At 40.3% G+C, this 27,862-nt stretch overlaps 2 protein-coding genes and 1 long non-coding RNA gene across 3 annotated transcripts; 1 reads left to right on the top strand and 2 right to left on the bottom strand.

Annotated features, from left to right (window-relative positions):
- Nucleotides 1-8,218: 8,218 nt before the first annotated feature.
- LOC122040823 (GDSL esterase/lipase At5g45910-like) lies at nt 8,219-10,508 on the top strand. The gene is made up of 5 exons (XM_042600266.1): nt 8,219-8,489; nt 8,576-8,791; nt 8,902-9,050; nt 9,123-9,399; nt 10,156-10,508. Exons 1-5 carry the CDS (start codon nt 8,273-8,275, stop codon nt 10,386-10,388), a joined length of 1,092 nt encoding a protein of 363 aa, XP_042456200.1. The 5' UTR covers nt 8,219-8,272; the 3' UTR covers nt 10,389-10,508.
- LOC122040824 lies at nt 8,300-9,795 on the bottom strand. Its single transcript, XR_006128729.1, has 2 exons — nt 9,523-9,795; nt 8,300-9,428 (listed from the first exon to the last, which is right to left on the bottom strand). It is a non-coding gene; the product is annotated as an uncharacterized LOC122040824 (long non-coding RNA).
- Nucleotides 10,509-22,464: 11,956 nt separating the features above from the next.
- LOC122044422 (GDSL esterase/lipase At5g45910-like) lies at nt 22,465-24,184 on the bottom strand. Its single transcript, XM_042604902.1, has 5 exons — nt 23,891-24,184; nt 23,593-23,805; nt 23,343-23,494; nt 22,992-23,268; nt 22,465-22,910 (listed from the first exon to the last, which is right to left on the bottom strand). The coding sequence occupies exons 1-5, from the start codon at nt 24,138-24,140 to the stop codon at nt 22,681-22,683; spliced, it is 1,122 nt and encodes a 373-aa protein (XP_042460836.1). The 5' UTR covers nt 24,141-24,184; the 3' UTR covers nt 22,465-22,680.
- Nucleotides 24,185-27,862: the final 3,678 nt, after the last annotated feature.

The following is a 27,862-nucleotide window of genomic DNA, read 5'->3' as shown; positions in this document are numbered from 1 at the left end:
TCAGGTTGTAGTGGTGAAGGATCATCTTCAAATTCAAGAATTTCTCAACTTGATGAACCTGCCGAATCTGAGAAAACATAAGAAGCTTTTTCATCTAAGCGGGCGTCCCTGCTAATCACAATTTTTTTTTGTTTTTGGATTGTAAAGCTTGTAAGCTTTGCTTCTTTCGCTATATCAAATAAAAATGCATTTTTCAGACTAGTCATCAAGTTTAGTTCTTAAAGCATCAGGAATATGAGAATATGCAAGACAACCAAAAGTTTTTAAATGAGTAACATTTGGTTTCTTTCCGTACCATGCCTCATTTGGAGTAGAATTCTATAACCTTTTTGTTGATGATCTGTTGATTAGGTAGACGACACAAGAAGCTACTTCAGCCTAAAATTCAGCTGATAAATTTTTCTTCTTCAACATGCATCTGACCATGTTCATGATTGTCCTATTTTTTCTTTCCGTGACACCATTTTGTTGTGGCATATACCGTGCTGTCAATTCATGTCTAATACCATGGTTTTGATAGAATTCTTCAAATAAAGAAGATAGAAATTCACCTCCTCGGTCACTTCTCAGATTTTTTTTATTTGATAGCCAAAAAAAATTTCCACTTGACTTTTGAAGATTTTAAAGCAAGAGAGAGCTTCTGATTTTTCTTTAACAAAATAAACCTAAGTTTTTCTGGTGTAATCATCAACAAATAATAAAAAATATAAGTTACTTCCGAGAGATGATACACGCATAGGGTCCACAAAGATCTGTGTGGACAAGTTCCAAGGGTGAATGTGATTCCCACTTAGATTTAGATGGGAATGTCTCTTGATGTTGCTTTCCAAGTTGACACTCTTCAAAGACTTCACTTATTCCATCAATTTTAGGAAGTCCTTGAACAATATTTTTACTTGCTAACTCCTTCAAGATTTGAAAATTCAGATGCCTAAATTTGTCAAGCCACAACTTGGAAATTTCTATTGGGACCTTGATGTCCGCTAGAGGGGGGTGAATAGCGTCTCACCCAACACGTCGCTTTCTATAATGTTAGTGCACAATGGAAATACACAAACAAATCTAACGAATAGAATGCTAAACCTAGAAGTAATAACCAAGATAATCAAACCTCTAACACATTTATGTAACGTGGTTCGGAGATCACTTACTCCTACTCCACGGCTGTCCATAAGATGGACGATCCCGATCCGTCGATGGATGACTCCCCGGAAAACCTTCGGCTAGCTCAAGCTCCTTGTTGGTGGAGAAACATCACCACAAACACTTGAATACAAGCACACCAATCACACGAGGGCTTGGGAGATTCTAATTGGCTTTAACCAAGTCTATTTCGTCAACCTTAACCAAGCTTCTAATGCTTGGTTATATAGGCCACGAGTTGGAAAACCTCGCCTACCAATCGACTACTAAAACCATCAGTCGATTGCCCTCTATAGAGATTCGATCGTTACAACCTAACGGTTCGATACCAGTCGACTGATACTTCCATCAGTCGACTGTTCCACACTAACCAAATGAACAGACGCATTTTGTTAGCTCCCAGTCGACTACCCGGTCGACCGCACCAGTCGACTGCTACAGTAACGCTACATACTGCTGCAGTAACGCTACAGTGTTAAGCCCAAAGGATGTTCACATATCTCCACAATGGCATGATATTGTCCACTTTGGACCTAGGCCCTCATGGCTTTGCTCTTGGGCTCTACCCAAAAGACCTCATGCCAATGGAGATATCTTGTATCCTTTTAACCGCATGATTTTTACCAAATCTTTCCAATGTGGGACTTTGATTGAACCCCAACAATCCTCCCCTCAAACGAAGGACCATAATTACTCTCATGGTCTGGGCCTCCCCGCGAGCATCTGGTCACTCTGACCTGCTTTGGGCCTCCCCGTAAGCATCCGTACCCGGTCACCTTGACCTCCTCCGGGCCTCCCGTGAGCATTCGACCACCTTGACCTGCTTCGGGCCTCACTGCGAGCATCCGGTCACCCTGACCTACTCGCCTCCCCGCGAGTATCTGGTCACCTTGACCTGCTCCAGGTCTCCTACAAGCATCCAGTCATCCTGACCTGCTCCAAGCCTCCCCGCGAGTATCCGGTCACCCTCACCTGCTTCGGGCCTCCCTGCGAGCATCTGGTCACCCTGACCTACTTGCTTCCGCATAAGTATCCGATCACCCTGACCTGCTCCAGGCCTCCCACGAACATCCGGTCACCCTGACCTACTCCGGGCCCACCCTCAAATTTGTTCAAGGCCACCCCACATGGTATCTGGTCCGTACCATGGCTCTGATACCATTTGTTGAGCCCAAAGGATGTCCACATATCTCCACAATGACATGATATTGTTGTAATGACCCGCCCTTTGGCCTCTTGGGCGGCCCAACTGGCGGCCCTTATGTCGTCGGCCCATTTGGCGACCTCTCATGTCGTCGATCGACGATCCTTTGGCCGTGTCGTTACTCACTAGGACTTTCCACCTCTGGCAGTGGATTTTTGCCTCCCCTAGGATTCGAACTCTAGACCTCCAGGCTTAAGTATTAGATGATCTCACTTGGTTACCAGGATTCATAAACTCTAATACTTAAGCCTGGAGGTTTAGAGTTCGAATCCTGGGAGAGGCAAAAATCCACTGCCAGGGGTGGAAAGGCCGCTAGTTGGGCCGCCACAAGGGCCGCCCAAGAGGCCAAATGGCCGGGTCGTTACAATAAAAAAAAAATAGCTTAAACGGGAATCGAACCCGGGACCTATCATCTCACTTGGTTACCAGGATTCATAAACTCTAATACTTAAGCCTGGAGGTTTAGAGTTCAAATCCTGGGGGAGGCAAAAATCCACTGCCAGGGGTGGAAAGTTCTAGTGAGTAACGGCACGGCCAAGAGTCGTCGGTCGACGACATGAGAGGTCGCCAAATGGGCCGCCAAATGAGCCAAGAGGGTCGGGTCGTTACAATAAAAAGGCGCCTTTTTATTGTAACGACCCGGCCCTTTGGCCTCTTGGGCGGCCCTTGTGGCGGCCCAACTAGCGGCCCTTATGTTGCAAGTGAGTGATCTCACTTGGTTACCAGGATTCATAAACTCTAATACTTAAGCCTGGAGGTTTAGAGTTCGAATCCTGGGGGAGGCAAAAAGCCACTGCCAGGGGTGGAAAGTCCTAGTGAGTAACGGCACGTCCAAAGGGTCGTCGGCCGACGACATGAGAGGTCGCCAAATGGGCCGATGACATAAGGGCCGCTAGTTGGGCCGCCACAAGGGCCGCCCAAGAGGCCAAAGGGCCGAGTCGTTACAATTGTCCACTTTGGGCCTAGGTCCTCATGGCTTTACTCTTGGGCTCTACCCAAAAGGCTGCATGCCAATGGAGATATCTTGCATCCTTTTAACCCCATGATCTTTACCAAATCTTTCCAATGTGGGACTTTGATTGAACCCCAACATACAGTACTGCTACGATGACACTATAGTAGAACTCTAATCCTAGGATTTAACCCCTGAGTACATTCACTCATCACTCATCCTCGTCCGACCAACCTAGACCTAGCCTTCTAGCCTCCTCCATTAGTCTTGCGTCTCTTGGATGCCTCCCCATCCTTCATATATTGCCTTTTGGAGCTTCCATCGGCCTTGTTATTGTTGTCGGGTCTTTCTTTTCCAAGAGGTTGCGCCTCCAAGACTTCATCCATTACCAAATCACACTTGGACTTACGTTGCCAAGACTACATGCTTGGACTTACACCACCAAGACTCATCCTTGGACTTTCCTCCTTTGCTAAGATCACACTTGGACTTTCCTTATTATACATGTATCCTGCACACTCACAATGCATATCAAATACAACAATAAACCTAACTTAAACCTTTGTCCAAACATCAAACCTAAGGTACCTAGATTGCTCCAACAATTTCTTCATTAGCAGTAAGATAACAAGCAACATTTATAATATCAAGTTTGAGAGAAAATAAATTATTTGAGCCCAAACTGATCTTTGCTACATACTGATTTTTCTTCTTCATGTTGTAATACTTATCAGCAAAATGAATATCGAAACCTTTTCTCAATAAATGACCAACACTAAGTAGATTACTCTGTAAACCAATAACATAAAATACCTCAGACATTTTGTCAATTTTTCCAGACTTTGTTTTGAAAGAGATTTCTCCTACTCCTTCAATTTTGTAGGACTTAGCATCTCCAATAGTTACATGCCCATGGTTAGCTTTTGCTAGGGTTAAAAATAAGCTTTCAGTCATATGCTGACTTGCACCGCTATCCAAATACCAAATATTTTCAATATTTCCATCACTAGCAATCAGTAAAGTTTCAAAATTTTGAGATTCATTTTCATGTACTAATCCAGCTTCACATTTTTTCTCAGGATATTTTTCCCAACAATAATTTATTTTATGTCCTAGCATATGACAATAATGACATTCAATATAAGGTTTTGTACCTTTGTAATTTCCACGTCCTCTTCCTCTTTGGAAATTATAGGAAAATTGTCTCTCCCCTTTTTGAGACTCTTCTTTTCCATTTTCTTGTGACTGCTGGTAAGAAAATCTACCACCTCTTCTTTGATTCTGACCTCTTCCACGTCCACGACGATAAGAGCCACGGCCTCCCGTGGATGTGAACTGGGATTTCAAAGTTTGATTTGAAGTAGAGATAAGAGGACTTCGTTGAAGAATTCTAACCTCATGAGCTTCCAATCTTTCTTGCAAACTTTCCAAGGACATTAGTAAAATATCTTGTGATTCTTCAATAGCAACTATCACACGATCAAATTTGTTTGATAGACTTCGTAAGATTTTCTCTACTACCCTTTGGGTCTCCATGATTTCTCCATTTGATGTCATTTGATTCATAATAGAACCGGTTCGAGTGAAGTATATACTCTGAAACTTTTTCATTGTCTTTCATCTCTAATTTTTCAAAATCTGCTCGTAAAGATTGTAAGCGTACATTTTTCACTTGGTCTTGGTTGGAATAAGTTGTTTGTAGAATCTCCCATGCTCTTTGAGTACTCGTTGCTTTTGAAATCCTTTCATAAACTGAAATTTCAAGGGCTTGATAAATCTGAAAAGGAGCTTTTCTATCCTTTTGCTTCTTGTTCTTCAAAATATTTCTTTGTGGTTCGGTTAATTGATCTTCCTCCTCTGGTACTCCTTCAATAACAATCCATAAGTCTTGTGATTCAAGACCTAACTTCATGAGAGTGCTCCAATAATCAAAATTTTCACTATTGAAACGAGGCACAAGAGAAATGAGATTGTTGGTCATCGCTATGATACCATATTGAAAGAAGATTAACCAAGGAACAGAGTATATTTAGAGGAGGAAGAATATTAAGAGGAAGTCAAGCTTTTTTTTATTAATACATGGTCTTCTCCTTTTATACACTTTTGAATTACTTGTAACACACACCAACATTAAAGAAGACATTAAAGACAACTTTAATTTGTGACTCTTTGTAAACCAAAATTATTATAGGAAATGAAGAGTTTTGTTGGAAAGTTTTATTGTCACTTAATCTTCAACATGCAATGAAGATGAAGATGAACAAGGTTTTTCTTGGGAAGTTAACTTTAATTTAATTAATCCATCAATATATACTAAATGGATCAGCCTTTGAGTACTTTGGCTTTCCTTTAAACTTGAGAAAAGAGAACTTCACCTTGATTTATAGCTCTTCCTTGGAAGTGTGTGGTCTTTCTGAAATATTCCTTTTCCTCTCAATGTGTGTCTGTTTTCTTTAACAGCTTATTATTTCTTGGCATGCCCTTCGTTTCATTTGTGCATAAGATGACAGCAAGAACTTGAAAACTCAAAAATATGTAGCAGGATTTGACAGCATCCAACTCCTGATCATCTACCTTTCACTTTCAAGGTCTGTAACAAGGTGTGGTAGATTGGAGAAGAATTAAGTAAGATGTCAAGAAACTATGATTGATTTATATGAAACTGCAGGAGTATAATTTATTCCTTGCACACGTAGTATACCTTTTGATTTTTTAAATAGTAATTGGTGATATTTCTTAGTTGTTGTAGTTGGTGCATTAAACATTTTATATATAAGTAGCACCATCAATGGCAATGTTAAATATTTTCTTTGGCCGACTTATTTTTTATGTTAATGAGATCGCTGTCGAGTGAGTAAGTGAAAAGTAATTATCAGAAAGAAGGTTGCAGATGATATGATGATAAAGAAAAATCATAAAGTTTATGTGAACACTCAACAATTTAGTAGCTAGAATGAGCGTTGGCCGTTGAGGTTGGATTCTGTGTGACCGCTCCGAAACTCAAGTTAATAGCTAGAGAGAGGTGAAACACAAGAGAACATTGATGTGGGTTCGACATAGTAATCTTTCGGAGGTTATAATCTTTGACTTAGGACTTAAAATGAGACTTTATCAATGATCACGCGTGTAAAATTCAAAGAACTACTTTTATTATTGAGGAACTCATAATCGTCAAGTTTCAGATCCAAAATCTACATCCGAACCTTCAAGTATATTTTTATTATTTTTAGTAATTTTTATTTTTATATTATTTAGAGTATTTTTCATATTTCTAGTATATATGAGTTAGGATTGGTCTATATCAATATCCTCTTTTGTTAATTAATATTCCTATTAAGAAATTTTTTTTCATATGATTTCTTTTTTTTTTCTTTATCATATAAGAATTGATTAAGTCCATATATGAGGACTTCTTTAAAGAATATTATAGTTGGAGACTATGTATATATTTTAGTTGTAAAAGATAGTTTTTTTATTAAGGTAATTTTAACGGTCTCCTTTTTGAAATGACGAGTTTATCTTTTTATTAGTATTCTTGCACGAATCAACATGGATTAGAAGGTCGCTTTCGGTATTCATGTCCAAATCAACGGATTCAATAGTCGCTTCCAGTATTTATACACAATCAATAGAATCGATAGTTATCCACTGCATCAAACATAGAAGAGTTTGAATATCCGTGTGTATACCTATGCCCGTGAGAGTGGGTGACCTTTATATAGGACTGCAGCTGTGCACTTACGTTACCCACGTATTTGCCCATGACTTTCGAGAGAAACAGCTACGCTATCCACATCTTCTGAGAGAAATGACTACTTTATTCACATTCTTCAAGAAAAATGATACAACAAACTTAGTAGGATGTAGTTCTCAACCGACGATGATCAAGCTGAAGGAGTCCAGTGAACCAAGTTGAAAAAGTTTGTTAACTGAGTAGGAGAAGTTAGATGACTGAGCTGAAAGAGTTTAGTGATCGAATAGGAGGAGTCGATAAGGAGTCTGTTGAATTGAGTCGAAGATGTATGTTGAAGATGTATGTTGACCGAGTAGAAGGAGTCAGATGATCACTTCAACTCTAACTTTACTCGACATTTAAGTAAGACCTTTGACCGGACCATATCAGATAGATATGGTGCCTATGTCGACCACATCAGTTAAAATCTAGCGTAGATTGGGAAAACAAAGTGGTATATCTTGTCACTGTGATGGTTTGGATAAGGCAAATCCTGACTACTATAACTCTACATCTTCTTTTTTGTCGATGCAACTTGCAGCGAACAGAAGAAATTAAAGGCAATGCTGCAGTATCGTTCTGTTAAGGCGCTGCCAACTAATTTGCTAGCTAGCTCACCTAATCCACAACCTTCTTGTTGGAAAAGAAAACATAAATGAGAGAGTTGCTTGTTAGTTGAACAGACTCAAGTTTCCTTAAAATATTATCACGATCCCAGATGTAGCAAGAAATTAACAACTTGCTCTTATGTTTATTAAATCAATCAGTGAATCTTTGTCTATAATTTTTCGCACCTTGCCCTGATTACATTGTTGCACTAACTATGCAGAATTGGTGATAACTTGTAAATGCAAAACAAGCATAGATTCTGTGCTAATGTGTTTCTTATTCAAACTTTCAGCAATTGGCCACAAGATAAAAACATTAAGAAGATGGAAGTCAACTGTGGCCAGGTAAAATTCGAATACTATTCCTGCCATTAATAACTAATAATGCCTGCTTTTTCTATCTATTTTATATATATATATGGAGTACTTTTTTATTTATGAAAAATTTTAATAGGACAATAAGTCATCTCAGATTTGATATTTAAAAAATGAATATTTAAATTGATAGAACAGTGGTTGACGCGAGAAATGATGTACCATGTGGCTTTTGCCGGGTCCAATCGCGCCATTGCTTGTGGTTTTAAAACAGTGCGTTTCCAAGCCACGACGAGGAGGAAGACTCTTCTGCAACAATGGAGAATCTCGCCCTCTTCTTCCTCTTCATCCTCCTCCTCCTCTCCGCCTTCCTCCTTCCTTCCTCGTCTCATCAGTACAACGCCTTGTTCAACTTCGGAGACTCGATGTCCGACACCGGCAACGTCCGCATCGGCCGCCTCCCCTACGGAATGACCTTCTTCGGCCGCGCCACCGGACGCTGCTCCGACGGACGCTTAGTCATCGACTTCATCGGTACGCACGCAGCACGATCGAAAAATTCGATAGCTACTCTTGATTAATTAATTAATTAATTAGCATATGTGTTGGGAATTTGGCAGCTCAGGACCTGGGATTTCCATTGCTGCCGCCGTCGAACGAGAGGGAGTCGAATTTCAGCAAGGGCGCGAACTTCGCCTGGGTGGCGGCCACCGTGCTCGGCTTCGACTTCTTCAACGAGCGAGGGCTGAGCAAGGGCCTGTGGGTCAACGCCTCCATTTACATCCAGGTCGACCGCTTCGAGAAGCTCCTCCCCTCCATCTGCGGCTCCACACAAGGTGCGTGCTCCGTTAGCTTCATTCTGCAGCTTGATGTTCACTCTGAGCTAGCTCCCTGAAGTTAATTAATGGTTACGGACGTTCATGACGACGCCGGCGGCCGGCGGCAGACTGCAAGGATTTCCTGGGCAAGTCTCTGTTCGTGGTGGGCGAGTTCGGGGGAAACGACTACAGCACTGCTCTCTTCTTCGGGAGGTCCGTTGACGAAGTCACCACCTTCGTGCCTCACGTCGTCCGCGCCATTTCCGACGGCGTCGAGGTAATTATATTTGAATTAATCATCTAGACCATAGAAGCTCAGAATTAACTGAAAAAATGGGGTCGCAAGCAGAGGTTGATCGGGCTCGGGGCGGCGGACATCATCGTGCCGGGGCTGCTGCCGGTGGGGTGCTTCCCCTTGTACCTGTCCAACTACCACACGCCCGACCCGCAAGACTACGGCCCCAGGACCGGCTGCTCCCGCAGATACAACGCCCTCTCCTGGCTGCACAACACACAGCTCCGGCGAACCCTCGACGACCTCCGGCGAAAGAATCCGGCCATATCCATCCGATACGCCGACTACTACTCCCAAATCTTCGATTTCGCCATCAACCCGCTCAAATACGGTCAGTCTTCTTCTCTTCCCATCTGCATTCTGAAGAAAAGTCAATAGTTCAATTGTCATGAGCTGATATCATCGAGGCTACCGCCATTAATCTGCGCCATCGCTAGCTTTAGGTTGAACTGACCTTGTCAGCGACGAACTAGCCACCCACCTTGCGTGAATTGAACAAATTAAGCATCAATTTGAAATTGACATGGCTCTTGCGTAGCAGAGTTTGAATCTTCCATGAATAAGTCACGATCGATCATATACAACTCAATTTTCTGATAGTTTCTTCGCACGTTCTCTGCGATCCTGTAGTGGTTGGGCGATTACAAAAGATAATATATACAAGAATTCGGAGGTGGACTGTTAGGAGATGAGAAATAAGAAATAACAATAATTGAGTTGAGAATCCTCTTACAAAAATATTTGACAGAGCTCGATCGTAATTAAGTTAACCCACCACGATCGAGGTGTTTGGTTGACGGTCGCATTCTCGGGTCAGTGTAGGGCATTATTTAAGTCGAATAAAGCTGAGGGAATTATGGAACCCTTTTGAGAAGGCATCTCCCCCCATGTCATGTCCTGCCAAGTTCCTACGTGACGCACGGGTGGGGGACCGATCGATGGTATGGCACTTGAGGTGGCACACGCCGGTGGCTGGACTTTTCCTCCATTTGGAAGAAACAGAGAAACAGAGCATGCAGTTGGGTTTCAGCTCTTCCTTCTGAAATGTCTGTCGACTCACCGTTACCTGTTTTTTCCGACCTGGCAGGGTTTACTGCGGGAGCGCTGAGAACTTGCTGCGGGAACGGCGGGGGGCTTTACAACTACGACCAAGGTCGCCGGTGCAATGACAAGGGTTTCACGGTGTGCGAGAACATATCGACCCATGTGAACTGGGATGGAATCCATATGACGGAGGCTGCCCACCGTGTGATCGCTAATGGATGGCTCTACGGACCCTACGTCGACCCTCCCATTTTGACCGCCTCCTTGAAGAGCTAGCTTACCCGTTGTAATTAAGGAGGTGTTAGTCGCGTTATTGTTTACAACACCAACTTATCTATTCTTAATCATTATTGTTCTTGATCATTATAAATCAATGTGACGTCGATTTTTTTTAAAGTTAATTTTTATGGAGGAATTTTGAGTCTCTAGATTTAAAAGATTAAAATTAATTTAAAATAAAAATAATATCATAACAAATAGTCTTAAAATCCTAACGAGGGAAAAATGAAAATAATTTTGACAAAATTTATTTGAAGCCCGCCTCCGTAAAGACTTTGAATTTTTTTTTTTTTTGAGAGACAACTTGGATGTCCCTAAAGTTATGGTGTCATGATAGGACATTCATGTTGTCTCCCAAGTACTCGCGGTTCGAACTCCAGCTACGACGTATTTGTAGGAATTTTTCCTTCAAATGGGGAGCGTAATCAAAGGATGCTGGGCTTATGGACTTCTGGGCTGGTCGCTGCGTGCGCTTCCCGATTTACCCTGGTGGCCTGTGGGAAACTTCCGTAGAATCGGGTCGGTCACCCCAGAGATAGTCAATGAGGCTAACTGAGATTATCATTTTGTCATCGGGGCATGGTGCCATGGTAGAACATTCAGGTTGTCACCCAGGCGCCCACGGTTCGATCCCCAATTACGGCGTATTTGTAGAAATTTTTCTCGTTGGGCGTCTGAGTTGGCTGTCGCGTGCGTTTCCCAATTTACCCTGGTGGCCGATGGGAAACTTTCGTGGGACCCGACCGATCACCCAGAGATAATCAATGAGACTAACTGGGATTATTATTATTATTTTTTTAACTTTTTGGACTTAGATTGGGTCTCAAAATTCGGATTATCCTACGTCACAATCACGGTAATTCAGTTTAGGAAATTACAATGTCTTATTTATTTGAAGAATAGAATAAATGATGCGGTAAAAAAGAATAATTTTTATCTTTTCTTTATTTGTATCGAGTTTGATATTTTAAATATTTTTGATAATTTATGTCTTTTATATTTTTAAAATTTGAGATCATTTAGGATATTTTAAATTTTTAGTATTGATTATATTTGAAATTGGTGGAGATGATGTACTGGATAGGTGACTCTGATATTGACTGTGCAAAGACTCCAAACTAGAAAAGAGAACTCCGAAAGGTCATGTGCATCCGAAGGAGCATTAATAACCGGGCTAGGGAGAGGGTCTCCAGTGTAGGTCCTCCAACATTCAAGTCAGTGATTCAATTGAAGGTAATGAATAGTAAATGAACAGTGACTATGAGTATATAAAATTGTGTAGCATTGCATATCTGCGCCTATAGATGGAGACCCCCTTTTATAGTGTTATTGTTTGTTTATTTTTTTGGGGGAAGGGGGGAGGTAAATGTATTATACTCTCAAAAAGAACAAAATACAATCATATGATGTCTACAAAGTGCATATGAATTTTATGACTTTGTAAGATACCATTAAGCAAACTTCATACATAACATCACACATCTAAGCCTCACTAATGTCTACAAAGTATTAAACATGACTTGGACTTTGTAGTTTGTATGACATCTGAACATGTCACAAAACATTACCACACATTACAAAAGAATTACTTGATATCCACAAAGCGCCAAACATGAACTTGGACTTTGTGAAATATCTTCTCAAAGCAAGGTACAACATTCTCAAATCGGCTTATGTTACGTGCATTCCATATGAGATAAATCATGGAAGATAAAGCAAGATGTCTTGCTTTCATTTGCCGTCATTTACCTTTGTAATTTTGCCGAAATGTATCAAGAAAGGAGGTCATATCAGTGATATCAAAAGTGATACCCCATCCATGTCTTGACTTTATCAAGTAGGGGCTTGACAATGTCACAATAAAAAAAAAATGTGATTATTGGATTCATCTTGTTGGTGGCACAATGCACATAATTTGTTGGACTCATATGAGATGGTGCCCGTCGTTTTTAGTCTTCCATGAGCAAGTAACCAAGAGGTAAACCTATGCTTGGGCAAAATATATGGCTTCCATATCACCGAAAACCAATCCACTTTAGTCGCTCTTGGATGGAAAAACTCATATGCCAAGGCCGACCCATTATTTTCCCTCGTAAACCACTCTATCATCTTCATGTTTGCAGCGCCAATAGAGGTAGTTCGTTGTACAAGCTCATCACGAATATAAAGTAAGCATTTAATAAGGGGAGAGTCCGAAGGCTTACTCCTCTATTGTCAAAAGTCCATATTTCGGAGATAGTGATGATGAACCCATCGGACCCAAAGGGACTCTCTTCGATTTTGAATATTCCATAGAATTCGACATAAGAGAGTCATATTCCATGTTTGCAAATCACGTAAACCATATCCTCCTTCTTCTTTGGGTAGACATATAGAAGTCCAAGAGATTGGTAGATGTTTTGTTGACCATACAAAGGAGCGAGAGATGTCATATATCTTGTCAATAACTCCACTTGGTATTGGAAGGATATATAACCAAAAACATTCCACTTCTTGAAGTACCGATTTTACTGTAAGGAAATAGGTTGCTAAACACACAAACGCGCAGCGGAAAAGACATATTTCCTCCAGAAGATCCATGCGAAGGGCGAAGAAAAATATACTAAGTTTACATAGGAACATGAGAGATTATACCTTTGTAGCGTGCTCACGGACTCCCGACAGCTCGGATCACAACACGATCTCACGTTCGCGCATCTACGGTATCCACACGAACAAGCGTTTGTTTGTCTCACAAACTCACAAATGGAGATAGGTTGTGCTAGCAACCTTGAGAATGGATTTTCAGCCAAGAGGAGAGGAGCAATGAGAATGAAGAGAATTAAGCCAAAATGAAGAGAAAAATACTAAGTATTTTCATCCAATGAAAATACTTAATTAGTATTAATAACCTTAATGAGCATTTACACTCCATTAAGGATCACACACTTGTAACTCCTCATTTCAAATAACTCCTCATTTCAATTTCAAAAATTGAATCAAATGTATCATTGAATTTTGAAATTCAATGAATGTCTCATTAATCCTCACTTGAGTTTAACTCAAGTCTCCTCACTTGAGTCTAACTCAAGTCTAATTTACGTGAGTCTAACTCAAGTATAATTCAATCGAGTCTTACTCAATTAATCTCATACAATTCAAATTCAATGAATCACATTTCATTAATTTGAATTGACTCCTTAAGTCTAGTTTGAATTGGACTTAATCCAACAATTAGATCCAATTGAGTCTAACTCAATAAGTCTAATTCGGATAAGACTTAATCCAATGATTCATCATATGAACCCATCTCCAAATCTATTTGTTCTTTGTGTGTGATCCAATAGGTTCGCATAACGTTGGCAATGTACCTAAATCAACATTTAGATACATAAACAATGAGTGACATCTAGCAAGGCATCATTGCTACCCAAGTGACGAAAAGGTCAAGATCCGACCTAACCTGTCCGTGGCTATTATCTTGTATGATTTGGTTCCTCTATCTTTGATATCTAAATTGATCAATGAGACATAGACCGTGTCATCCTCTTATCAACCTTTGTGTTTCTTGATCTCTAAGTAGACACACTCAATCAAATAAACTCAATATCTCATATTGACTTATTTGAGCATGACCATGCTTTCTTTATGTCCTACTAATCAAGGAGCCCACAGATATCGCTTCCGTCATATGGAAGGGATAGATCTCATCTACATCACTCACATCCCTCCGCATAATTCATTGCATATCTAGTGATCGACTTTATTGTCTACCTTGTTATAGGTGACGTTTGTTGATACCAAAGTACACAACTCCTTATGTAGGGAACCGTAGCGACTTCAGGTCTAAGGACTATTCATACCAATAGTCACATGAGAATGCTTATGACACTCATATAACGATCCATGAAATATTCTCATGGTAGGTCATTCAGTATATATTCTCTAATATATACCCATGTGTCAACCTGATATCGCATATCCATGACTTGTAAGATCAAATTATCTGTCAACCTACATGCTAGTCTCAACGTATTAATATTGTCCTTTGGCATTGAACTGAAATAAATATAATAACCAACTTTGTCTTTTATTAATAATGATATATGATACAAAATAAGTCATTTACAATCATCTCATAATTGGTACTAGGGCTAATACTAACACTTACAAGTTCCAATCTTTTGGCATGGGGAAAGTGTGTGCTTCGGCCAAGATACAACCTTCTTTCTTATGGAGTCAAGAAGTACCCCATAATTCGCAATCCTCAATTTCTCCGTCGCTAATGGAATACCAAGATATCGGAAGGGAAAATGTGCCTTGTTGAGAACCGGTTATGTGTAATAGTTCCTCCAATAGTTGATCACTAACCTTGGTCATATATAAGTTGGATTTCATTGGATTTGCTCGAAGACCCACTTTATCACCAAAAACCAATAGACAATCCATAATGAGGCTAAGAGTAGAAACATCAACCCTTGCAAATAACAAGAGGTTATCGGTATATGCTATATGTGTGAGTTCCACTTCTTCACATTTTGGATGATAATAAAAAGCACTTTGCCTTGATACAACTTTCATAGAACGTGAGAAAACTTCTAAACATAGGCCAAATAACAAAAGAGAGAGAAGGTCACCTTGCCTCAAGCCTCTTCTTCCACTAAAGAAACCATGAAACCCACAATTTAGACTAAAGGAGTAAGAGACCGTGGTTACACATTCTCTTATCCATCTACAAAATTGTTGGGGAAATCCAAAACCAACAAGTGCGAATATAAGGAAACTCCAATCAATCGTGTCAAAAGCCTTGCGCAAATCAATTTTGATCATACACCTTGGAGAAATCCGCTTACGAGCATACTTTCTCAATAATTCTTGGGCTAAATGAATATTATCACCTATGGACCGACCTTTGATGACAGCCACTTGAGTCGGATCCAACAATATATCTATAACTTTTGCCAATCTTGCCGCTAATACTTTTGAGATGACCTTGTAGAAAATCGTACAACATGAGATAGGCCTAAAATCTGAAACTCTTGGAGTATGATCAGATTTAGGGATGAGAGCTATCAAGGTGTGATTCCATTGCTTGAGGAGCCAACCATTAATGAAGAATTCATGTATCGCCTTAATGAAATTAGCCCTTATGTTGTCCCAAGTCGCCATGAAGAATTTTGCATTGTAACCATCCGGACCCGGGGTTTTATCGGCTCCTATATCAAATAGAGCCTTCTTGATTTCTTCCTCCGTGATTGTGGCTTCTAGGGCTAATGCTTGGGCTTAAGATAATCTAGTCCCATACAAGGAAGAAACATCAAATGGAGAGCTTTGACCGACCTCACCCAAGAGGCCTTGAGAATATTCCACAAATTCTTCGACAACTTCATCCAAACTAGTTGTTTGTTCGTCGGATTATTTGATGAGTGTAATAATAGCATTTCTTTTGTTGTTTCTCTTCACCAAGTCATGAAAAAATTTGGTGCATCTATCACTATTTTTAAGTTAGATACTATTGGCACGTTGTTGGTAGAAAAGTCTTTCCACCTCCGCTAGCATTATTGCCTCCTTTCTTATTGTGCCATAGTCACTTGGGGGCTCTTCTCCATTAAGAAGAGTTCTTTGAACATCTTCTAACTCTGATTTTGCTCTTGATGCTTGCTCCTTGATATGATGAAAATGAAGCTTATCAAGTTCCCTTAGTTTACCTTTCAACCGTGTAAGCTTTGTCTTGAGCATAAATTGTGCGTTGCCATAAACGGGTGCCTCCCATGTGTTTGCCACCAAGTTTTTGAAACCATCATGTAATGTCCACATATTATAAAATTTGAATGACCTATTGTATCTACTCTCTACTCTCCCTTGCAAAAGTTGAAACTATGCAACAAGAGTGGTCCGATAGACAACCGGGGCGGCGGGGGGGCATGAATTCCACATAACTTTCATAGTTCGCAACAAGCCATTGTGAATTCACCATACCATGATCTAGCTTGCAAGAAACCCTTCCATTCGTCCATGTCAAATGGCACCCAACAGAGCGAAGATCAACCAAACCACAATTGTCAACAAAGCACTCCAAATCATGTATCCCATAATTAGAAACTGGTTCCCCACCTTCTTTGTCTTGGATTTCCAATGGTGAGTTACAATCACCCATAATAAGCTAAGGTTCCACAATCGTTTATCCAAGGAGGGTAAGAGAAGTCTATAAGGGTCTGCTTGTCATGATAGAATGAAAACCATATATAAATGTTACAAAAGAAGACCGAGCCGTAATTGAGCAACAAACACGACAATGTATATATTGATCTGATATATCGAGAACATCTAAAGTGACTCTGTGCATGTCCCATAGAAGCAAAATACGACCTCTATTAGAATAAATGAAATTAAAATGGACAACACTATGATAGCACTTTGACACCTTTCTTATAATGGACGTGCAATTCCTACATTCGGTAGGCTGGAAACTTATGGCGTACAGTTTGCATAGAGAATATCAACTACCCTACGTGGTACAAAATGCTGAAAAGGAATATAAGGTCATTGGCTTATGGAGTCTACACTATGGTCACCTGGCAAGTCAACCGAGTCCTTCATAAAGCTCGACTGACTATTGCTTGCAAGAGCCACGAGGTCGGATTTAGGAGATGTTGTCGGGGATTCCTCCTCCCCTCGGCCTTTCAATTTGGCCACTGAGTTCGATCAAACCAAGTGTCCATTTTATCCGATCGAACCATAGGTACGTTTGGTTGGATAACTCGATCAGAATAATTAATTATATTAGCCCGAGTGATGAAGAGGATGTTGGATTGAAAGCGCTAGAGAGGAGGAGGGCTGAATATGGCTCGTGACTTTTCACTTTTTTCGTAAAAACTCGATCAGAATAACGTAGCAAAATAAAGATAGTAAATAAAAATAAATGCTAACACTTTTTTTTATACTTAGTTCGGAGCCTGTGACGACTCATACTCCAAAGCCCACGATCAACAATCGCTTTCATTGGATAATTCACTATCAATTTGTAAATTACAAGTACAAAGACGAGTATAATAAGATTATAATATAAGTGCTATAGACAAAAATTATATTGATGACTCAAGGATTCGGGGAGTCGTGCTTTCAGTCATTGGAGTCGCATCGCAAAGTCACATCGCAGAGTCGTAGAGCCGTCTTTGAAGTAGCGCGTAAGAGAAAGATCTTCAAAATGAGTTGTGTAGAAAGGGCTACATGAACAACTCTTTTATAAGGTGTTGAGAGGGCCCCCAACACCATCCGAGGTGTCTCCAACTATAGATTTTTATCACCTACGTCTTGGTTGCGATAAACATTGCAATCTACGAATTTTATCCTTCCGAAAGCGCCTTCAAGGCACCTCTAGCTGCTCGAGGGTGCCTTCCATGCACTATAGGACACCTCCCCATGGCGAAAACCTTAACGCCAAGGTTTATCAGCGCGAGGGTGCCTTCGGCTCATCCAAGGCGCGTTCCACTAGTTTCGAGGTGCCTTCGAGTAGCTCTGAGATGCCTTGAGCACTGCTCACCTGAGACTAACTTGTGTGTTTTAGTTCCTGTAAAAACACGTTAGTCCAAATATACAAAGATACCCTGCAAAACATATTTAACATAATACAAACATAGTATTTATTAATTTGACAGTCTTCGAACTGTCTAGTTATGACTTCTGCGAGGAACGCCTACTGAAACCCTAAGTTAAATTGACACCTATTGTTCGCTCAACGGGGAATGCGTCATTACCTACTTCTCTCAGGAGAATTTACCTATTGTGAAACCAGTCCTTCAGACTATTTAGACTTTTGTTCAACATCCGAGACTTTAAGGCTTTCACCTAATGTCCTTGATCCTAGGATTTCCTACCTGGTGTTCACGACCTCTAAGACTTTCACCTAGTATCCTCAACTCTAGAATTTAGTCTGACGTCCTCGACCTATTAAGACTTTGCTCAATCCCACGGACCAAGACTTCATTGCCTATCCGCAATTAGGACTTCCCACCTATCTAGTGTCAACTAGGACTTTCACCTTACCTAAGATCACTTAGGACTTTTCCTGCACACTCAATTCAACTTGTTAAAACAACAAGATAGCTTAATTTTAAACCTTTGCCAATATCAAACCCAAATTTGATTAGCTAGTTCTTCGAGCACCGAAAGAGGACTTTGCTATAGAGGGTAATGACTTAGTTCAGAACTCCAACCATGGTCCGACCGCCCAAAGGGTCCGATCGGATGAAGGGTCTGGTCGGATGAACGCTCGGCTGAGAGAATCGTATGCACTAGCCCTTAATGATGATACTCTTTGACTTTGACTGTCATGTCAACTGACTTCCTTAACTTTGACCTGACTTAGAGGTACTATCTTATTCACCGCATCAAGTATGTTTAGAAATTTTTTGTTTTACGTAGGATTTGTTTTCTTTGTTTGTGTTTTAGAGTTTGAAGTTTATATTGTAATTCTTTGGGTTGATGTAAAAGAAGCTTTTGATTAATAAGAATTTATTAACGTACCGTTTCTTTCCAAACGTCGAATTTGATTACTTATCTCTTAGTATTCTATGGAATCAATCGAATTTATAATATCGCTTCCGATATTTATGCGTGAATCAATATAGTTATATGCTTTATCAATAATTAAGAAATTTTAATCTGTAGAATTGAAAAAGTGATTATTCTTATGATTTTAGGATGACTCTACATTTATTTGACAATCAAGGAGAAAAAAAATTGTCAAGAAATAAGATTGCGATTTTTTAACAACTAGAAAGTAGAAAAAAAAGAAAATTTTGCAAACCATATGGACCAATTGATCTGAAAATCTCTTTTTTATTTGAATATAAATTTTTAAATGGATTTATATATTTTATTTAAAATTTAATGATAATTATAATATAATTTAATAGTACGAACAATAAAATCCATACAATTACCAATGTCTAAGCACGTTTTAATAGTACCACCAACAATAAAATTTAATTTGAAAAAATGTAGTCAAAGTTCCCAATGTTAAAACTTACCAAACACTTCAAAACTTGAATTATTTTAATGTCTAAGCACGTTTTAGCACCTTCAATTTGTTTTTCTTTAAGATGTGAAGTTCAAAGCGTGATATTTTTTTTTTCTAATTTAATAAAAATTTATTTATATTCGTTTCAATTAATAAATGAACAATGTTTAACAATTCATTTTATTAAATAAATAAATACTATTTAATTCAACCTTATAAAAAAATCAAGTTAAACTAAACCATCATTTCAACTGTTGAATTTATTTTAAACTCAGCATGATTTAATCCGGTCACCTAACTAACGACGATCTGATTATAAATTGACATATAATTTATTTTATTTCATATAATCCGGAATAATCCGGAGAATTGTAAAAATACGTAATATAATTATCTTTACTATCATTTAAGTTTCATATTTACTTAAAATTTTATTTATTTTTTTTATGTCCAAAGAATAAAATTTATTTTAAAACACTTAATTCTACGTCTTTTCGTACACTAGGGAATAATAATAAAAGATAGAATTCGTCATTAAACGATCAATCTCACGATTATTCATGATCAGAAAAATGGAAAAGTTATAGTTGACAGTAGAAAGAGAACTTTTAATTTGTTACTGAGTTTCATCCTAATTTAAATTTTTATTTAAAAAAAGTCAATTATTAGTGCACAAGATGCACAAATCACAACGTGGTGCATGAATGCAAGGATGACCGGATCACAATGAATGCAAGGATGACCGGATCCATCTCCTGTTGTTAAACAAAGACTTCTTGGGCAATGACTAGATCAAATCTTCCAGTACAATGCTAGTGATGTCAGTCTGACACACCTTAAGATAAATTTGATATTACTCTGAATTTTATTTTATTATTTTTATAATACATGTGTGGACCTTCCATCCAATTAATTTCGAACGTCGACGGTTTTATCCCATATATCGATCGTCAGATAAATCTGGAACCACGGGTGATTTCTTTTCCAACAACCGTGAAGATTTTCCATTCTGTTAAAGAAAAACAATACAAGCATAGTTAGAATTTAAATCATGAATACTTTGAGAAATTAGTTGAGAGTATGACCTATCAAGAAAATGAAATTAAAAAGAAAAAAAAAGATATTAAAAATAAAAAAATCTGTTATTTATCGGAAAGATGATTGTTCAAATAATTGAATAGATATTTATATATATTTTGACCTATAAGATTAAAAAAAAAAAGAAATCGTAATATATAAAGGAAAAAATTCTTAAAAATTCATATGAAATAAATTATCAAAATAGGATGTTTACTTTAACTTATAAATTTCCTACTTATCAAAAATATCTTAAATAACATAAAAATAAAAAATACTAAAAAATTAAAAATATATCCAGAGGCTCTAAAAAGAATTTAGATAGTAATTTTTAGGTCTAAAATTTGACACTTATAAATTTTACTGTAATAAATATAGATTTTTAAATTTTATAGGTGTGAGTATTGGTAACGTATGATTTTAAATTTGAATAAAAAATTATGACAGATTCAAAATTGAATACTCTGTTATTAATATTGTGTCACTACTTGCGTGTTTTATCATTGTATCATGCACCCAGCCCCCGCCCCAGAGGCCGGGCCGTCTTAGGCGATTGCCTAGGACCCCAAATTTGGAGGGACCCCCAACTGTTATATATTTATATAATATATATATATATATATATATTAATTGTTTTAAGGATTAAGTTTTGTAAATGTATACTGTTATACCTGCTCTTCCGCCGTCGCGCAAGCTGAAGGCTCCAGTTCTTGGAGGGGCCCACAACTTTATATATATATATATATATATATATATATATATATATATATATATTAATTGTTTTAAGGATTAAGTTTTGTAAATGTCTACTGTTGCACCTGCTCTTCCGCCGCTCCAGTTCTTGGAGTGTCCACAACTTTAAATGATTATATATATATATATATATATATATATATATATATATATAAATTGTTCTAAGAATTAGGTTTTGTAAACCTTGCACTGTTGTCTATTCTATGTTGCATCTGTTCTTCCGTCGCCGCACAAAGCTCAAGCTCTTTCAATTTCTACCGACGATCTCCTCTTTCGTATTCTCTCTACTTCTCAGTTTTCTCGTGAATTTTTTGTTTGCTCTCCTTTCTACCGGAGACTCCGCGAGACTACGACGACATCACAGCGAGTGAGCGAGGTTGTACCTTTGCCACTTCTCTACACGACTGCACCAGCACCTCCGGCACGCTGCACTTGAAGTTTTTGAGCTTACTGTGCGGAGGTTTGCGAGTTGCGGTGGTTACGGGTTGTCATCTACTCATCTTTATAATTTTATCTATTGAAAAAGAGATTTTAGAAAATCTTGAAATTAATAATATTATATAGATGATTTTACATCTAAAAAAGTTAGAAGAATTCATTATAAATAATTTTTACTTTATGAAAAAAAATTAAGAGCCTATTTTGATTGTTTTACCCCGGACCTCCTAATTGTTAGGACCGGGGCTGCATGCACCAGGACTGATTTTTTAAGTTTATGATTTAAGGACCGATTAGCTGACATAAAAATAATAATAATAATCTGTTATCATATCATTTATGATGGAATATTGATAAAGATAAATAATAATAATAAATGGGATTGTTTTTGTTTTTTTTTTTTTAAATTTTACTTTCTTATTTGTCATTTTTTTTTTCCGGTGAAATCATTCCGATGTCTAAATCATTATAGTATTTCAATAAAAAAAAAGATAAAAAAATAATGAATTCAATTTAATCCTATGAAAATTTTCTACCAAATACTTGGATATATTAGAAAAGTATACACGAAGACTCATTTTGATAGCTAGCATCCACATATCCATTATCCATTAAAGAGAATTTTTTTTAATAATAAGTCGTTGTTGGATGAAAAAGGGATAAAGTAATTAAGTGATGCTGAGTTAGAGAGAATAAGAGCCCCTGCCCGGAACATATACCCGTCCTTATTTTCATGTAAGACGAGTTGATACATATAAACATGAGCTGACATCATGGGGGAGTAGGGAGGAAGCTCACGGGGGAGTGGTGGGTGCGGTGGGAGGGTGGGCGCGGAAGCGCATAAAATAATTTATATTTATCACACTTTTAGTCCTTTTTAATATGTTTTTTTTTTAAGTTTCATATTATATAGAATTTTAAATTTATTTGAGATGGGAAAAACATAAAATGCACGAAAGCAATTAAGGATGGCCACCGGATCCATCTCCGACGACGCCATTAATGATGGGTAGCAGCGAATTAATGCTTCCTCAATGTCAGGATGGGAGGGTCAGCGAAGGGCCCGTGCAACCAAGAATCCGCGATCCGATGGTAGGTCGCTTCCGTAGCGTGCCACCCATCCCAATCGATGGCGGCGGACGGCTCTGGGCAGGCGCTCGATCCGGGCTGGCCGCACAGGGCGCGCACGTCGAAGTGGTAAGGCCCCTCTCCGCCGCAGCAAGCGTTCAGCTTCGGCCGGTAGCTAAATCCTATTCGATCCAGTCAGATCGACAGTCACGTTTCACGTCGAAATTAATTAATTAAGCAGGAATTAACGGATCCATGCTCACCGAAAGCTTCCGGGTCCTTGGCGAATTCGATGATGGGCGTGTAGAAGTCCGCGTAGCCAATCCTCGCGTGGGGGTGCTCCTTCCTCAGCTCCTCCACCGCGCGCCGGAGCAGTCGGTTGTGGTACCTGATCAAGTCGTTGGCCCTCCTCAAGCATCCCGTGCCCGGCTCCAACTCTTCCGCCCTGGTGCCGTTCAGCAGCGTGAGGATGCTGGCGAAGCAACCGGACGGCGGGTTCCCCGGCACCACCAGATTCACAGCCCCGAGCTCGATCAATTTCTGCGCAGGTTAATTAAATCGTCAGCAGCTATTGAATTTTGTCGTCGCGTTCTTGATGATATATCGATCGTCACCTCCGTGGCGTTCTTGATGGCCTCGACGACGGTGGGGACGTAGGCCGTCACCTGCTGCTCGGTCTGCATGTTGAACACCCACGGGCCCAGGTAGTCGTTTCCGCCGATCTCTCCGACCATGAACAGAGATTTTCTCCAGTACTTCTTGCACCCTGCGATTGGATATGTAAATTACACTTTAATCGATCAAGATCTGGTCAGTGAATTAATCAGTTCGCTAGCTGGCTGCAATTGGTCGATCGATGATGACCTCTAGTGGTGTTGCAGAGCGAAGGAACGAGCCGTTGGAACCACTCGAGCTGGACGCTCAGCGACAAGTTAGTCCCGACTCCGACGCCTCTCTCCTGGAAGAAGGACACGTCGAGAGCGGTGGCGCTGCTGACGGCGAAGCTTGCGCCCTTCGAAAAGCTCTGGTCGTCGCCCGACAGAAATGGCGGAAGCAGAGGAAGTCCGAATGCCTCAGCTGCATTATTATTTCCCCCCTTTTTGTTTGTTTAATTACGTACGTACGTTGTGGCAAGGGAAGAGATCGTGGTGGGAGTAATTACCGATGAAGTCGACGATGATGCGGCCGTCGGAGAGGCGGCCGGTGGGGTGGCCGAAGAAGGTGATGCCGTAGGGAGGATGGCCCATGTTCGGGGAGGAATCGGCGTTGGCGATGAGGAAGTTGCCGGTGTCGGAGAGGGAGTCGCCGAATTGGAATATGGCATGGAAACCGTTGTGGTCACCGTAGGAGGGATCGAAACAGGAGAAGATGATGAGGAAGAGGAAGGAGATCTTGCAGACGGAAGGATTCATGGCGGCTAAGGAAAGTCGATATGTTTACTGAAGGATTGACATTTTACTTGTGCCCTATAATAACGATTGCAGGTTGGATCCGTTGACCGGATTGAATAAATTAATGTGATGTATGAGGTGTCAAATGTGTGAAAGTCACAGACTGATTTGATTGTGCTGCGAGGAAGATCATGGGTCGTTCTCTACGGTTGACTTTTGGGTTTCAATAATTTTCCAATCAACCTTTGACGATCATCAAGAAACGATTCATGAAAACTCCGTCTATTTGGAATATTAAAAGGTATACAGCTGACGCCAAATTTTAACAGAAATATTTTAGGGAAGAAATTGAATGACATTAACTCTAAAAATAATGCTATAATATCAACTAAATAAATATTTAAATAGTCTCAAAATAAAGGAATAAAAATTATTCAGAATTTTTTAAAAAATTCAAATAATATTTTTTTTTTAGTTTAAGATGGTGTCTTACAGTGACACAGTGCATAAATATGGAATCCGATAAGGTCAGACAATCAAAAATTAAGGAGACGTGATAGTCAGAAGTCAAGGGGACGTCGTAGTCAGCAATATGGAGCGCGGGCCTACTTCACAGTCCGGACGCTCTGAAGGGATCTAGGCGAGGCGCCCGAAGCACTTCTATAAAAGAAGGCCTCCACTAGAGCTTCAGATAACAACTGCTTCCTACGACTTCTCTATTGCGCTATGCTCCTGCGACGCGACGACACTTCTTCGACAACCTGCAGCTCAAGTTCTTTTTATTGTTGTCGGTATTTTCTTTTTAATAGTTCCTATACTTACTATTGTAATCCTGTTTGCAAACTATTAGTAATTGACCAACGAAAGCACTCGACGAGTGCGGGCCATGGAGTAGGAGTCGACGAAGACTCCGAATCAAATAAAATCGATTTGTGTTAGCGTTATGATTTTTATTTTCCGCTGCATACTCGCTTCAAATTTTTATTAGCGACTTCTACGATTCAACAAAAACAGTATGAGGATTTCTCTCAAGCCTTCTATCAAGAGTCCTACCCAGATTATTACAACAAGGGGCTGGACTGTTATAATAAGAAAGAGCAGCCACATGCCTCCATGCCCGAGAGCTCTTCGCCTAGGGATTCAAAGAAGGGAAAAGTCATAGTCCTCCGGGAGGAGCCCAAGGAGGTGCCTGAGGAGCAAGTGCCCTTCTCTCTAAGGGTACTCGAGGAAAAACTACCGAAAGGGTACAAGCCCCCAGCTATTGGAGAATATGATAGTAGCAAGGACCCGGAGGATCATCTCCGAAAGTTTCAGAATGCTTCTCTGCTACACCAATACAACGACGACATCAAGTGCCGAGTGTTCTCTGTCCGACTCGACACAAAAATGGTTCGATGGACTACCGAACGGGTTCATCACTTGCTTTCAAGACTTCAAGACCGTTTTCCTGCGCCATTTTGCTAGTAGCAGAAAGTATCAGAAGACAGTCCACTGTCTCCTTGCCCTCAAACAGGGGTCTGCGGAACCCTTAAGAAGTTATATCAAACGTTTCAACCAGGTAGCCTAGGACGTACCATCCGCTACCTCAGAGATATTGATGAGCGCATTCTCCCACGGTTTGGTGGAGGGGGAGTAGTTCTTATGGGCTCTCATCCGGGAGCTAGTAAGGAACTTTGATGAGATGCTGGGGAGGGCCGCCAGCTACATCAACGTAAAAGAAACCCAGGCGACTCGGCAAAAAGCAGACAAAACGCCTGCTCCTGCCAACAAGCCGGAGAAAAGGCCACCCCAACTTCCATCTCAGCCCTTTCCCCTCTCCAAGGATTCCCGACTAGGATTCCCGCCAGGTCTGGACTCCAGGATGGCTCAACGAGTAAAAGTTGTCCAAGCCTCAAGACCGGGTCAGTGGGGGCCTCATTATTGTACTTACCATAGGTCCCACACCTATGCCACTGGGGATTGCGTTTAGTTCACTCGTGATTCTCGGCGCACAGTTGAATTGGGTCTGCCTCCACCTGAGATCTCGCCCAATATTCAGAGGCTGCTAGCTAGCCAACCTACTACAGCAGGTCAGTTAGGTAAATCTCTGCTCGAAAATATAGGTCAGGGAAGCCAACAGCCAGGCCGGGGCAAGGAGTCGGGGGAACCTTGGAGGAGGAGAATAGGAAAAATATGGTCATCCGAGAGATTGACATGATCTCCGGAGCGCCCACTTATGGAGATTCCGCTAGTGCTTGAAAATCTCATGAACGTCGCTTGGAGATACATGTTGTGGGATGCAGTCGGGAGCAAGCTGTCAGGCTCATAATCAGTTTCGGGCTGCAAGACCTGGAAGGATTGGAGCTCCCTCACGATGATGTCCTAATAATCAAAGCTGTCATAACTAACAATCGCGTGGCCAGAGTTTTCATGGATACCGGAAGCTCTGTCAACATGTTGTCAAGAATGCGTTAGAGGGCATGCAAATTGATGCCAGTGAGCTCCAACCAGTAACCACTTCATTGTATGGGTTCACTGGCAATTAGGTAAGACTAATGGGCCAAATTAAGCTAGTCATATCTTTGGATAGTGAACCCCTAGTGAGGACGCGGAGAAGCACTTTCATCGTGGTAGATTCATCATCCTCTTATAACGTCATCATGGGAAGACTGGCACTGCACGAATTCCGGGCAACAGTCTCTACCTTCCATCATAAGATTAAATTCCCTATGGGAGACCAGGTCGAGGAAGTCAAAGGCGAGCAACTAGTCTCTTGTAGGTATTATATCTGTAGGATCGAAAAGCACTAGAAGGGGGGAGGGGGAGTGAATAGCACTCATGGTTAATTCGTTCATTTCGAAAAACTTAAAGTAAATACGCAGCGGAAAAGTAAAGACACGGAAGTAATGCTAACACTTTTGGTTACTTGGTTCAGAGCCTGTGTCGACTCCTACTCCAAGGCCTGTGATTGTCGATCACTTTCGTTGGGCAATCCATTATCAGTTCGGAAATTACAACTATAAAATAGAAGTACAATGATTTATATTTTAAGTGCAACAATAAAAGTATACCAACAACTTTTCAGATATGAATGGTCGTGCTTTTGATCATCAGAGTCGCGTCGCTCGGTAGCCGGAGTCGCGTTACTAAGTAGCAGGTTCATCTTGTAAAGCAGTGTGTAGGTGCAGCGGAGACCAGCAAGAGGGGGGTGAATTGCTGAAAATAAAAATAAAATATACCCTCCTCGTACTTTCAACTCAATTAGTGCAATAGTGATAAAATAGTAAAGCAATAAAAACTAAATACAGAAAAACAGAGAAGACCGGGATTTAACCTGGTTACAACTAAGGAGGTTGTTAATCCAGGACAGTAGAAAAAGCGCAGTAAGAAAGATCTCCTTCTCTGAAGGCGGAGAAGCCTTTTACACTTTGGAAGCTCACTAGTTGTTTAGGAATTGCTTACAAATTGATTGCTTGAGTTGTTATTGAATTCCTAGCTCCAAGGGCCTTTATATAGGTCCTGGAAATCCTATCCCAAGGCTCCAAGGCGCCTCCAACGAGGGTCCAAGGCGCCTCCATGGGAGTCAGCGGATAAAACTTTATCCGCGCACAGAACGGTCACTTTGACTGGTTGAAGGCGCCTCCAACCTGGTTAAAGGCGCCTTCAACCTGGTTGAAGGCGCCTTCAACCTGGTTGAAGGCGCCTTCAAGCTGGAGGCGCCTCCAGTCAGGTTGGAGGTGCCTCCAAGCTGGCAGCTCAGCTCC

Source organism: Zingiber officinale, chromosome 2A, assembly GCF_018446385.1.
Source record: "Zingiber officinale cultivar Zhangliang chromosome 2A, Zo_v1.1, whole genome shotgun sequence".
Lineage (NCBI taxonomy): Eukaryota > Viridiplantae > Streptophyta > Magnoliopsida > Zingiberales > Zingiberaceae > Zingiber > Zingiber officinale.
Note: the sequence above shows the minus strand (reverse complement) of the source record. Positions and strands in the feature narration are given on the sequence as shown.